General features: G+C 42.3%; 1 protein-coding gene across 6 annotated transcripts in view; it reads left to right on the forward strand.

The window, feature by feature from the left end:
* csnk1g1 (casein kinase 1, gamma 1) overlaps nucleotides 1–14,391 on the forward strand; it is a 34,750-nt gene extending 20,359 nt beyond the window's left edge. Inside the window, exons 5-14 of one of the 6 annotated variants that reach the window (XM_056412148.1) lie at nucleotides 132–283; nucleotides 1,947–2,181; nucleotides 2,296–2,381; nucleotides 2,794–2,878; nucleotides 3,040–3,188; nucleotides 3,308–3,415; nucleotides 4,752–4,862; nucleotides 6,712–6,818; nucleotides 9,589–9,612; nucleotides 10,427–14,391. In XM_056412148.1, the coding sequence (XP_056268123.1) occupies nucleotides 132–283; nucleotides 1,947–2,181; nucleotides 2,296–2,381; nucleotides 2,794–2,878; nucleotides 3,040–3,188; nucleotides 3,308–3,415; nucleotides 4,752–4,862; nucleotides 6,712–6,818; nucleotides 9,589–9,612; nucleotides 10,427–10,481 (1,112 nt within the window). In that variant the 3' untranslated portion in view covers nucleotides 10,482–14,391. Of the gene's footprint in view, nucleotides 1–131; nucleotides 284–1,946; nucleotides 2,182–2,295; nucleotides 2,382–2,793; nucleotides 2,879–3,039; nucleotides 3,189–3,307; nucleotides 3,416–4,170; nucleotides 4,863–6,559; nucleotides 6,819–9,588; nucleotides 9,613–10,426 lie in introns of those variants that run through there. The other 5 variants (XM_056412149.1, XM_056412150.1, XM_056412151.1 and 2 more) reach the window with 5 other exon arrangements.
* Nucleotides 14,392–14,524: the final 133 nt, after the last annotated feature.

Consider the following 14,524-nt stretch of genomic DNA (forward strand, 5'->3'; position numbering starts at 1 on the left):
TCGATGTACTTGCAAATGCATTAAACAATAAAGACTTGGGACGACTAAGGCGAGAGCGAGGACATGTACAGCGGTGTCCACTGGGACGTTTGTCCCCTGTAGGTCTAATTTCTTTTCTGCTTGCGTTTCAGCTGAAGGCGTCCCCCAGGTGTTTTACTTTGGGCCCTGTGGGAAATACAATGCCATGGTTCTGGAGCTGCTGGGCCCGAGTCTAGAGGACCTCTTTGACCTTTGTGACCGGACCTTTTCACTGAAGACTGTCTTGATGATAGCTATTCAGCTGGTGAGTTCAAAACATTATACGATCCATTTAAGTTGCTTTTTAAAATGGCTTCCGCTACTAACTTCTTCTGAGTGTGAGAGTGAACACTTCCTGCATACGTTTCATAATAAAGGCCTTTCAGGGTTTTGAAGGGGTTTTGTAAATACGTTTTCTTTTATAGCTCTTTGAAGGTGATCAGCCCGACTCATTACACATTACTTCACTCGCACAATGTCCTGCCCACAAAGGTCCGTGGAGCAGGTGGAGTGCCCAGTGCAAAGTCTGCAAATTAGCAGTCTGTCAGTGCACACGCACTGTTGGTCATGTCGTCGTGTGGGCTGTCAAAAAGAGCAGAGCCATCACTGAGTCTCATTAGGCTTGAGCAGCTCAGATGTTGGTCTTTTAGCTTTTAGTCGCCTCAGACGTCTCGACAATTTCTAGCATTTCATTTCGTCAGCACAAAATCTGCAGTGCTCTTGTAATGCAAGATAACCCCGGCACATTCATAAGGGAAACCGACGAAACAGCACAACATAAGCGCGATGTTGCAGAACCGAGAGTTGCCAAAGCCTGCACCTTTTTTGTTTTTAGATCTCTCCCCTGTATGTATGACGTCGGTCTTCTTCTTTTGTCTTTTGGCACAAGTGAGTGTTCCACAATAAATGCTGTGAGCGTGACCTCCTACACAAGCTCCGTTTTTTTTTAAGGATCCCTCATGATTTAACCCAAGAAGCTGATCCTCTAACTCGCACCATTATCTTCCAAAAGGAGATTTGTAAGAACAGCTCACACACAATGGGAATGCTGAGCTCTTGGTTAAGATCTGCATTCACAAACACATTGTTGTTCCGATCCTTCAGAGTCCGAACTCCCAGCAGGGCGGTTTTGCTTCTCGGTTTGTGGCTTGAAATTGTGGCTCGACATCAACAGACGCTGTTGTTGTGTGACCGTAATGGATCATTGTGGTAGCTGCAAATAGTGAATTAATCATTGAGGGATCAGCTTAAATTATAATGTTGCTATTTACTAAGTAATATTACTATTTTATAAATTGTTTCTCACTTAACGGGTACACATTTCTTCTCAAGACACGACTTCGGGTGTCTTGAGAAGCGCTATATAAAATAAATTATTATTATTATTTCTTAAGTTGCAGCTTGACCTAACCCTCAACGTTTGAGACATTTTAAAGAATAATGGGTTATAATAAAACTAATTATTAGTTGTAGCTCTAAAATATTATTTCGACACAGATTTTATTGAACTATGTCATTGTTGTTTCTTGGTTGTATGATCACGATGTCTTTAAAGGACGACTCTGACGTTCAAGTTTTGCACCTCCACAAGGTTGGGGGACTTGCAAGAGACGAATTACAGACCTTCCCCGACAAGTATGAAACCTTAAAAATATATATATATTACTTGAGTCATTTGCTCAGCCTTGAGACGTCCCCTTCCAGAGCCGGAGGACATTATATGTGGTAAATCGGTGCAGTGCCCCTTTAATGTGTACAAATGCTTTATCACAATGCTCTTGAAAAGTCTGTCACATTGCAGCAGTCAACTTTCATTAAAAAATGTCAGTTTTGACTACATTTTGACATCTTGACTACACCATGCTTACTTTCAGACCTGTATGTATTGTTGTGTTTTTTGCTGACTCCGCTGTATTCTTCCTCGTCAGATTTCGCGATTGGAGTTTGTGCACTCTAAAAACCTCATCTACAGAGACGTGAAACCGGAAAACTTTCTCATCGGACGGCAAGGAAATAAAAAGGAACCCATCATACACATCATCGACTTTGGTCTGGCCAAAGAGTACATCGACCCCGAGACCAAAAAACACATTCCATACAGGGAGCATAAGAGCTTGACGGGCACTGCCCGATATATGTCCATTAATACACATTTAGGAAAAGGTGAGTTTACATTCATAGCTTTGTTTTTGTTTTGTCCTGACACAAATGCAATGTGGATCGCTGCTTTATTCTTGAAGTTTTCTCAGTGAAATGTTATCAAATCTATTAATATAGAGCAAAGCCGGCGAGATGACCTGGAGGCCTTAGGCCACATGCTCATGTATTTCCTTCGTGGGAGTCTACCATGGCAAGGTCTAAAGGTAGGCAAGTGCACGAAAGTGTTGCATCAGTTCTGTCTATATATAGAAAAACATGCATCAATAATGAAATAACTGAGAGCTGACATGATGCAATGTAATCTTGAGATCAGATAATCAGATCAGTATTATTGTTTTATATTTTATTATGGACACTTTGAGAATGTATTGAAAGTCTGATTTGTCTAAATTCAGTATTTCATGTGCTAGAATTTTAATACAAATACTTTAGTCACCAGTGTTTTCTTTGCTACAACTAAAGATAAATAAGCAGTGATGGAATTAATGACACATTAAACAATTGTTCTTTGCATAGTCCATTACAGCTTAACCATGTTATGAACGAGTCTTGATATATCGCTGATCGGACGTCAGAATCGGGTCATATCTCTTTCCGTTTCCAATTCTCCTGCAGGCCGACACGTTGAAGGAACGATACCAGAAGATCGGAGACACGAAACGAAACACTCCCATCGAGGTCCTTTGTGAGAACTTCCCAGGTACGCTGATGGAGGCTGTAATGTCCTTTTAAGATTCACGCTGTCGAGCTTGAAATGCATCTCATCGAGATGAGCTGTGGGTATTGTGACGTCATCCCCACCAGATGGTTCGAATTATAGTATCCATATTCATGTTTTTTTAAAATATGTGTTTAATTCAGAGGAGATGGCCACCTACCTGCGATATGTGAGACGGTTGGACTTCTTTGAAAAGCCAGACTACGAATATCTGCGGACTCTGTTCACTGAACTGTTTGAGCGAAAAGGATACACCTTCGACTACATTTACGACTGGGTTGGCCGGCAGATAGTAAGTAGCCCACGGAAACTACTCGCATACATTTTAAGTCGGTCAACAATTCAGTTTTTTGTTGATTTTTAATGACCAGCTTGACCGTCCACAATTTAAATTGTTATTATTCCCCTCAGCCCACGCCAGTGGGGTCTGTCCACATAGACTCTGCAGCGTCTGCTGTGACGAGAGAGAGCCATCCTCACAGAGACCGCCCCTCACAGCACCCACCAATCAGAAATCAGGTACGCCAGGTCTTGGTTTTTGCAGTGCATTACAACCTGAACTGTATATGTTTTGAGGTACACACCCGTTCCCCTGCCTGTCCATAAAATCATAGGGTGACCTTTGACCCCGGACTCTGAATGAAAGAAACTAACACAAGATCTTGAACAATAACAGATTCTGCACTTATCAGGACTAATGTGCAACGCTTCTCTACAAACTATTCTGATGAGATGTGTTGTATTTAAAAATAAAAAAGAGGGATAATTACAATAATTTGAATGAATTGGCACCTATCTGTCAAAACAGCATAAATCCAAATTATCTCTATCATCCTGCTTGACTGAGTATTTCAGACCAGAATGTATTGCTCTGATTGACAGCAGCCCAAATAGATGAAGATAACTGAGATAATGCTTTGTAATCATTCACATACTGGACTAGATTGACATTAGGGCCGGGCGATAATAATACTAGAATTGTATAGTCTTTCAGTGGAATATTATTGTAATTAAATCACATCAAGATATGATACACAATTGTGTCATCTAAATTGTTTGTATTTAATCACACAGGTGTTTACAAAATTGGCTTTACCATGTGGTTATTTCAAATACACTTTTAATTTGTTTATCTACCAGAAAAACTATATATATATATATAGCTATATATCATTATCGACATTTGAAATGACCTACATTGTGATGGAAGACTTTTGACATGTCGCCCAACCTGAAATGAAATGAGAGAGTGAAGGATGTGTTTTCTCCACCAGATGGGATGGACCCGGTGAGACCATTAGAAACTGTGCTCAGGTTGTCAGCGCAGGTGTGTTTGATTAATAGTATTTCTGGCCAGTATTTTTCGGGGGACTGCAGTTCCTCCTCGCACGTGTTTTAGTTCGTCTCGCTCCATTTATGGTTCGGGGAGAATACAACATTTCTGCCAGAGAATTTCATCTTTTCGGTTATTATTGTTAATAGCTGGTACGAAGACAACCCGTCAAACCATAATAATAATTTCTGTTTTAATTTGTGTGTTATGTAAATGTGATGAGGTTGAGGCCAAAGTTTGAGATTAAGATTAAGTAAGAGTTTACCTCCATTTGGCTTCAGGCTCATTTTTTTGCTATTTCAGTTCTTTGGCTGCTTTTGATTTTGATTCACTCTTTTATTTTGTTGTATTTTTTTTCTCCATTTCTCATGCTGCTTTGCATGGTACGTGGCCACGTGCACCCAAATATCCATCACTCCTAACGTGATTATCCCATCACCACCCGCCACCCTCTCCCATCGCACCCACCTATCCCACTTCCCCTCCTATCGCCGACGCCCCCCCACCCCGACTCCTGAGCAGACAGCGGTCTCAGATCGACGAGGAGCATGGGAGGTGCCGCCCACACGCCAAGCAAACTCCTCCTATCTGACCTCCCAACTGGCAGCGGACAGGCACGGGGGCTCAGTGCAGGTATACACCCCTCACCTGATCAACCACACACCCCACCCAATCTCTATGGAGCCAGATCTGTCTCATAGGAGCTAACTCAGAATAATACTTATTCAAATTTAACAATCTAACAATACTTGAGTGAATCATTATAATATTGTGGAAATTGGGCATTTAAAAATGGTGATTCAGCATTTTTTTATTTAAGTTTTGGTTGCTTTCAGACACTGTTAAAACCCTATAAACAAGTTGTTTTTGTTGTTTTTTTATCACCTGAAAACAAAATTCAATTACAGCTCACAATTTTAAAAAAGAATAGTATTTCATGAATGAAATACAGGATTCTAATTTCCGTTTCAATAGTCGATACTCAAACATTTCACAAGCTTTATTTCGTATGTTGCCCTGTACGTGAGACAGATCTACAACCATGTACCTCCCCCACCCCTTTACCCCCCTGGTTGGGAAATGTTATTGTTTCTGCACCGCCATATGCATGTCATCTGGTGCCACCCACCCCAGACGGTGAAAATGTGATGTAGCTTTACAAACGGCAGCCGTGGTTGTGGCATTGTTTTGATCTCGGGGTACTGCATTTCCTCATGGCGCTTGGACATTCCTCACAAGACCAAGGAGCCTCTTGCATGGCAGAGTTGCGTTGCTCAGCCGGGTAAGTGCACGCTCTTTGGTCGTAAAGGGTCATTATGCTTAAAGGAACATCCTGGTATGATTTGTCTTCTTGCCATTACCAAGATTGTCCCGGTCTGTAACCGGCTCAGTTTGCATAGGTGTGTACAGTGCAGGCTTTATCAGATAATACATTTGGTAGAATATAGAATTCATGGTGAAACCGTGTGGAAGCTTGTAGTTCATCGAGGTAAAAACTATTGAATGTTCACTTAATGCGTCTCCTGGTAGTTTTCCATTGGCAGACAGATCTGTCTCTCCAGCTAAAGGGAGAGAAACTGCGCCAGACACGATCAGCGGAGGTCCGAGAGCTTAGTGTCTGTATACAGTAGAATGGTTATTGAACTTTTTATGGATATAAATTAAAACACATGGTATCTATCTTTTTAAAACTACACAGTCACTGTTATACTCTCCCATAATTATCTAAGAAATTATTTAATTACCTATTAATTTTGTTTAATTTAACAACAGTTACAAGTCTTGTACCCATCACAGAAAAGAAAACAAATATTCGAGATGTGTGGGGTCACCCAGAAAGAAAGGAAAAAAAGTACACTTGCAGAATATCTTGTAGGGAAATTGATGACAGAGTTTTTTTCCACACTGTTGCACCATGAATGGAGTTGAATGGTGGCTGATGTTAACAAAGGTGTTCACTCTATAAACCTATGCACACAGAAATCACATCCTTACAATAAGTAGTCTGCCATTTCCTCTACAGGTGAATGGGACAAACATCAGTCGCTTTTCTTTGCGTACCGTAATTTGTCTGTCGGTGGCAGTTTGTGTTCTGAATGTTCTCGTCTGTGTTTTTATTTTCATTTTGAAGTTGTCTTCCTTTCCGGAAGACGGGCTGGAAAGTGAATTTAAAAATAGAACGTGACATTATTTTTGGATCCGTATAGATCGACAGTCCTCGCGGCGCCCGCCGACGTCCACTCTTTAAAGCGTACTGTTTACGAGTGCCGTCGCCGCCACACGAGAATGTGCCTTTTGTGTCGTTTGTGTGTTCTTCTGTGTTTCCACAGAGGAGGCAATGAAAGTGAAGTGGGCTAAATTGGTAGAGCGGCAACCGGAAATGAAAACAACAACTCCCCCGCCACAGCGGGAGCGGCTCCTCGCGTTGATTCTGGCCACCGTCTGAACCGTTCTGTTGAAGTAACGCCCGTCTGTGCCGCAGGTGGTCAGCTCGACCAACGGGGAGCTGAACGCAGACGATCCGCTGGCCGTTCATTCCAACGCTCCCATTACCGCTCAGGCAGAGGTGGAAGTGGTCGACGAGGCCAAGTACGTGTCAAACACCCACCGCAGCTCTCCTCCAAGTCTATCTGTCGCTTCCTCTCCTCCCCCTCTCTCTCTCCACTTTTTGCTATACTGTTGGTTTGTGACTGTCCCCCCCTCCCCCCAGGGGAAACCCTCTTAACCTCATCGGCGCGTCTTTTAACAGTATCTGCAACGATCAATGCAAAGTTGATTCTGTCTGTTGTGGTCACGCCAGATGGTCCATGTGGTCAGTTAGTCACATGTATAAAGATTGTGTCATCGTATCAGTCACTTCTTTCCCTCACTGGAAGACACACATGGAGGTTTGAGGGTGGGGGGGAGAACCCATGGGAAGCACGATCATTAACATTGTTTTTTCATTGGGTTTCTCTTAACCCTTGTGTTGCCTTAGGGTCATTTTGACCCGAATCAATATTACACCCTCCCCCCGCCTTAGGATTAATTTGACCCCATTCAATGTTTAATGTCGGTGTTCTTTCGGTAGTCAACAAACAAACATAAAGTGCCTCACACATAAACTTGGAAAACAATATTAATTATAATAATTTTCTGGAGGTTTTAATTGCTGGCGTCAAATTGAACCCAAAGGGTAAAATATGTTAGTAAATATAAAGGTAACAGGAGGGTGAAACATTGAATCGGGTCAAAATGACCCAAAGGCAACACAAGGGTTCACCCTCCTGTTGCCTTAGGGTCAATTTGACCCCATTCAATGTTTAACCCTCCTGTTACCTTTATATTTACTGACATATTTTACCCTCGGGGTCAATTTGACCCCAGCAATTAAAACCTCCAGAAAATTATTAGAATTAATATTGTTTTCCAAGTTGAAGTGTGAGGTACTTTATGTTTGTTTGTTGACTACCTAAATAGCCCTTTAAATATATAAAAAAGTTGATATTTCTTATATGTTTGACACAGTGAAAAACAGCCTGGGGTCAAATTGACCCGAAAGAACACCGACATTAAACATTGAATGGGGTCAAATTGACCCTAAAGGTAACAGGAGGGTTAAGAGCTGGTAGCACCAGCTAACCAGCAGCTGCATGGCCGGATGTCACGAGGCACAACTCACAACCAATATTGATGTTAATAATAAGCGTTTTGCATTTGGGATTAGAGGCCAGAGGATATTATAGCAAACAATATGTTTGTTAAATACGAGAACAAACTAAAAAAACTTGATTACAAATTAGAGAGATTTTAGTTCAAAGGTACACCTGCGGAGGCGTTTGGAAATGGCCTCCATCACGGCCGCGCTCATGTTGAGCCAATTATTTAATCCTAAAACTGGGCTTTCTTTCAGGGAGGTGACAGTCCTGATCAATATGTCGTCTTTTCTTTCTTCTTTTTTCAATGCTGAATAAGTAGTTTATGGAGAAAATACTGTTTTTGGATAATACAGCCCAATACATCTTGACATAGAATATGTATTTGGTTTCAGTCCAGTTCGGGTCATTTTTCATCTTACTGTCAATTATATTGCAGGGATTTTATATCCCATCAGAGTCCATCAAAGCCCAAATCCGCTCTAGTTTCTATTTCCCCGATGACGGGCGGGCCGGCCTCCTGTCCTCCCCATTCACACAATATTGTTTGATATGATGATTGCCGCGTTTACTGCCAGTCTCTTTGATACCTCGTCACACAAGTCCATGTTTGATAGGAGAACATGAGGTAATAGATGCAAATCTCGAGACAGTTTAATCAATGTTTAGCTTTTTTCCCCATGGTGAATGAATGCCACGTATTCAGTCGGCTCTTGCATCTTTTAATTAACAATCATCAAATTAGCGTCGGATTGTGGAACGCAAATAATACTCAGTGTGCTGGATCAGGTCTGAATTAATCTGGATTTTCATCAGTGTTTATAAAAATGTACAAATCAAAATGGCAACAGTACAACGAATATACCTATTGGTTTACCCAACATTACAAAACATACTCTTAAACTAAATAATAATAATAATACATCAAATTTCTATAGCGCTTTTCATAATACTCAAAGACGCTTTACAACACATAATTTAAAAATTCCTAAAAGCTATGCATTAAAAATTACAATAAAAACAAACGATAAAAGCAAATAAGAACGTTCAGAGCACACAATCACACATTAAAAGCAGTTTTGAACAGGTGGGTTTTGATTAGTGATTTAAATGATGAAAGTTCGGTGCAGTCACGGATGATTTTGGGGAGAGAGTTCCAGAGGGAGGGGGCAGAAATGGAGAAGGCTCTGTCACCCCATGTCCGGTGCTTGGTCCTGTGAGGAATGGAGAGGAGGTTGGCATCAGAGGAGCGGAGCCGACGTAAATAACAAATATTGGCATATTCACATATTTTTAAACTGCAGGAGTACATGGGGCATAGATGGATATTGAGATATCTAAAAACGCTCTATCTCAATATAATATATAATGTTTACTGTAAAGTCTGTTTTGTATACTAATGTGTGAATTAGATACTTGAAGTATTGAGTATTTTCTCATTTCATTAAGAACTTGATGAACAAAATGATCAGATTTACCTTAAAATTTGATTTAATATGTACTTGTTATGAGCAATATAGGCAACGTAACTGTATCACAATATCAAAATTCATGAATCAATGACCATGCGATTTTATTGAAAATTAATAACTTATTATATCTAATTATCACCCAGCTGTAGGAGTGCTCTGTGTGTTTGTGTGCCCAGTCCCATCATCTTGGTCTTTCTGTATTAATCTATCTTTCTTTTCTCTTTGCACTCTTTCCTCTCTCTTCTTCTGTAGCTGCGTGAAAATGCTCAACTTGTGGTGAGTCGCTCTCCGCTCGCCCACATCAGACTCACGGGACAGGGTCCCAGTGCAGCTCTTATTTACATTTATTATTTATTTTTAATTGGACTCTTTCTGGTGCAAAAGTGCCATAAACTCCCGAGAACAGTGTAATCGGTGTACTGTCCAGTCACCGTCGCCTGATGGGTGAAGCATATTATCAGCAGGCACACCCACTTAAAACTGTTGAATCAGAGCAGGAAGAATAAATAAATAAGTGCTTTGATACAAGCCCCTGTAATGTTTGGCTTCGGATTAAAGGGCTTTAAACTCCTGTTGCATGGCGCGCCATTATTAGTTATTAATGAATTACTCCGAGTACCCAGTCAATGTCCGATGTCTCCATCCACAGCCTCTTTTTTTTCTTGTCCTTGTATGTTTTCTCTTGACCGTTCGGCCTCACCGTGTCTCGTGCTCCGTGTGCACCGCTCCATTTATTTACTTGTTTTTTGTTTGCATCGGAGAAATATCGCCCCGTGTCATTTTGTAATAAAGTCCCCTCTGTCATTTGTTTCTGTGGGAGGTGAATACGCATGCAAACACCTGGTGGAGGGCACCTCGTCCATCTCGTCCTTGATGCTCACGTTTTACTCGTCGAGCCCGTCGCCAGCTGCAGTTCCCGCTAACGTGATCCCCCCAAACACATGCATCGGTCCAGATTTGAAACTCAAATTCAGCTATTTAACAAAAATAAATACAAAATTCAAGCAGCGCACTCGTCGTTTTCTCTTTTCCGTTCGTTGTTGTTTATCCGGAGCCCTGTTGGTCTAACTCGTCGTGTCTCTGTCCGCAGGTGCTGCTGCTTCTTCAAGCGAAAACGGAAGAAGAACACGCCGAGGCACAAATGATCGTCCGCCACCGGCCTGCAGTCGATTGTGATTTCAGAAATCAATAAGGTCCCTTTTCAGAATAAATTCGGGAGATTCTTGATTGAATTGCTCTCTGGAGGGAAACATGGTTTGTTGAGATGTACAAGACGCTTGTGTCTTTTGACGGGAGTAATTTTTCTTTCTTTTTTCGCACGCCAGTCGTCCGAATCGGCAACAATTTTTTTGGGGCGGGGGGGGGGGAATTTGCAGAGGATAATCCTTTTTTTGTTTTTCCTCCCCCAAGACACACACCGCATCTGTATTTCAATTTATTTTCCACTGGTTTTTGGCTTTTCTTCTTTTTTTCTGTGGTGTTGCAAAAGGAAGAGACGGATCTTCCTGTGGAATCTCGCCACCGCCGGCCTGTTGCATACTATGATTTCTTTGTTTGACTCTCATGAATCCTGTTTTGGGTTTTCCCCTCCTTGTCAAGTCCCCCCCTCCCCCGCCCTCGTGAAGTTTGCCCACTCATTTGGACACAATGCCCTTTTTTGGTCGTTCCTGGCGTGGGACTGAATGTAAACGTGAACACGCGAGGAAGCCCGGAGTGTAACTGCCCGTCACCCGGCACAAAGACCATCCGTCGGCCATTTTTGGCCCCCTGCACTTTTCTTTCTTTTTTTTGTTCTTCCTCCAAAAAGGTCGGCCCTGGCACCGGGACCCGAGGATGATTTTCTGCACACGCCGCCCGGTTAAAGCGCTCCCCTTAACGGCGCCGCCGTCGGCCGACACACTACAGGCCCGTTTGACTCGCATGCAGTTTCTCTCCCGTCGGCTTTGTGGCGACCGTTAACGTCTACGTGGGGCTGGGGAGGAAAAAATATATATTTATGCTATTTATGTCTTGGTTGCCACCAGTTTTCTTACTTCTTCTAAAACATACACACTGAATGTATGGACAGACGTGTCACTTACTGTGCAGCATTTCTGTAATCTGTCATGCGCATGGAAATTGCAGTTTAGGAGTTAAGACCAATGTTTAAAAAGAACGGGGGACACAAAAAGTGAGACCAAAACTAAGTGGATTAAACGGTGGGAGGGTCTTAAAAGTTCTCGCTCTTAACGATGTGACGGTTATTTAATGGACTCTTCACCAGTCGACACCGGGGGATGTTGCTTTGGAGGGATACTGGCGTGGTGTTGCTACTGTCCGATGCCTTAACCCCCGACCCACCGACCAGTCGACCACCACACACACACACACACCACCATCACCAGTTGGATAAACAAGTTGGCAGCATGATGGTTGTCAGGTGTTTTTTGGGGGGTCACCTGTATGATACGGCCCTAACGTTGCAGACTGTTTCCCCAGCTCGTATCGGAGCAGTTGATGACTTTCCTCCCAGGAGAGGTTCGGTGTGCTCCAGTCGGTGGCGGGACGTCCCGGCCCCTGCGTCTCCAGTCTGAAGACCCCTGATGCTGTTTGAAGTTTGGACGCCTCCGTTGAGCCCCCCCCCCCCCCCCAACCGGTCGCTCGCCTCGACGGCGCCGAGAAAGGAGCGAAGGCGGATGAGTGAACGATGTTCCTACCATTTTTATTTTGGATTTAGTGTCATGGAGGACTGCCTTGAAACAATATCCTCGATATGTCACCTTGCCTATCCTCCTAACAGAGAATTACCGTACATAGGTGTTTTATTTTTTTATGTTCTATCTTGCTAATGTGAATTTTTTGAATGAAATTATTATCAATTGTGAGTTTTTTTGGTGGTTTTTTTTCATTCCAAATAGCCATGGTTTTATGGGGAAAGAGAGGGTAACAAACAAACAAAAGCTTGAGACCATGACTGCACTACATTGGTTGACCCCGGCTTTCCCTGAGGAGACCCTGCCTTCTTAATACTGTACTTTAATCGTGCTTATTACTTTAATTGTAGCTGCCTCGTGTGCTCGGCCTTCCCTATCGGGTGCAGGGAATACACTTTGAATGGACTTATCCCCTGCCTACCCCTTTTTCGTTTCGTGCCATTAAGCCCTCCTTTTTCTCAACACACACACACACACACACTGGAGTTGACGCTTTGTGGACCTCCTCCATCATCTTTTAGAATTACAATGTGTTGGATGTTGCAAACTCTCGATTACTCCGTATGTAAACCTGCTTGTTGCGTGTATTTACACTGTATAGCTTTCGGTTTATTCTCAACCCCCCCCCCACACACACACACACACACACGTCAGTTGCTCCGGGGTCTTAAGTTATTGTGTTATTGAAAGTACTAGAATATTTTTTTTAAATCAACGGGACCTTTTTTTGTTTTTGTTTGTTTGTTGGTTATTATCATAGTCGTTCCACACATAGGATTGGAAGGGGCATGAATGGCGGGAGAGAACGAGCTATTTGAATGACACGTGTTCATTTCTTTGAGACGTCTTAGTGCCTCTTAAGTATGTCGGCCCCCCATGGAGCCCCGTTGCTTGCTGGTGTTAATGAGAGCAAGGTGCCGTTTAGTCGGCGACGATGACGTTAGAATCATGTTTGGTGGTTGTTCTCTCTGTGAAAGGGTCCGGGTTGGTCACCGTCATGTATTTTTGGATCGGTGTTCACCGAGTTGAAAGTATTTCATGTCTAGTGAGATGGATATCCAGACTATTTACCCCCCCTACACCCCCACCACCTCCACGAGTTCTCTGAGTGCCATTCCCGAGACGACAACTATACTACTACTAGCCCCTTGCCTTCCACCTGTGCCAGGACTATGAAGTTGAATGTGTTTCTGAGCATCATACTCCACCTTTGACATGTTGACTGTCGTTTTTTTGGGGGGGGGGAGGGGACTCGCAAAAGCAGCGTGGCCCAATTCAGTACCAGGAAAGTGTTTGTCAAGGGTCACATCCGGTGGGTTTCTTTCTATTATTGTTGAAACCGACGCCAATGTATATCGACCAGGTCTTATTATTCCATCGTCTGATTTTGTGGCCGGTTGTCTTTCGCAAAAACAAACAAAAAAACATCTGCTTCTTCCTCTCTTTTTTTTCTTTTTTTTAAAAACTGCGGGTCGTCTGGCTGAAATGGTAGATATGGATATATTACTCTGACGTATTTACTTTGTGCTCTCCGGGCCTCCTATAGGAGGACTCTGTGTGGTTTCGTATCTGCATGGCTTCTCCGGAGACCACGTCTGTCGGGTCGGTGAGACGTGACGTCACGGCTTCCAGTCCTCGTGTAAGAAATAAATTTAAATATACGTCTTCTCCCAGCACATTCCAGTAAAGTTGCCATTGTCTCTGACGTGTGTTCGCGGCTTTGCGTTGCGTGTCAAAGCCGTGTCAATGAAAGCATGGCTTCGGTCTTTATGGGTTCTCTGGCACTTTTTCCATGTTGCTGTACTGTAGAAATTGTCTTGGATTTACTGTATTGTTTTTCTTTGAGGGGGAGGTTTAGGGTGACATTTACTGCAATATTGTGATGATTATTTGTAAATTGTACAGAGTTCACAATTATACTCTTTGTTCTTTCTGTTGGAATTCCATATCAAATATGTATTATCTGATATTTTGGTTTTGTTTTCTCCTACAGCTCCAAGAGTTTATCCTCCCCTCAGCATTGGTTCTTTTCTGTCAGAGCTATGATTAAGAGAAATCTTAAAACTGTAAATATATATTATTGTGTTAAAATATGAATGTCACTTCAAACATGTATTTGAATGAGGTAGTCGAAGGACCCAAATTTCTTCTTTTTATGGTTTCATATTTTTTTATTTACAGAAAGGTAAAGGTCCTTTTTTTTTTTTTATCTGAAATGCCTGGATTTTTTTTTTTCCTCCTTGGATATAATACAATGTGTCACACACGAACCTTAGAAAATCACTTTTTATTCCCTCCACACCTAAAGGGAAACTCCAGTTTGCACCCTTTTTTATGTAAAATAAAAGATCTCTCCACCTTGTGGGAACGTCTTGTGTGAACTGATTTTGTACGAATCGCTGTTTCACGTTAACCGCTGAGGAATCTGGACAGTTTATGCAGATTTCAGAGTTAATTGATGCTGTCGGGATTATTTATTATTATTTTAATTGTGT

The sequence above is a fragment of the Pseudoliparis swirei genome, chromosome 4, assembly GCF_029220125.1.
Source record: "Pseudoliparis swirei isolate HS2019 ecotype Mariana Trench chromosome 4, NWPU_hadal_v1, whole genome shotgun sequence".
Lineage (NCBI taxonomy): Eukaryota > Metazoa > Chordata > Actinopteri > Perciformes > Liparidae > Pseudoliparis > Pseudoliparis swirei.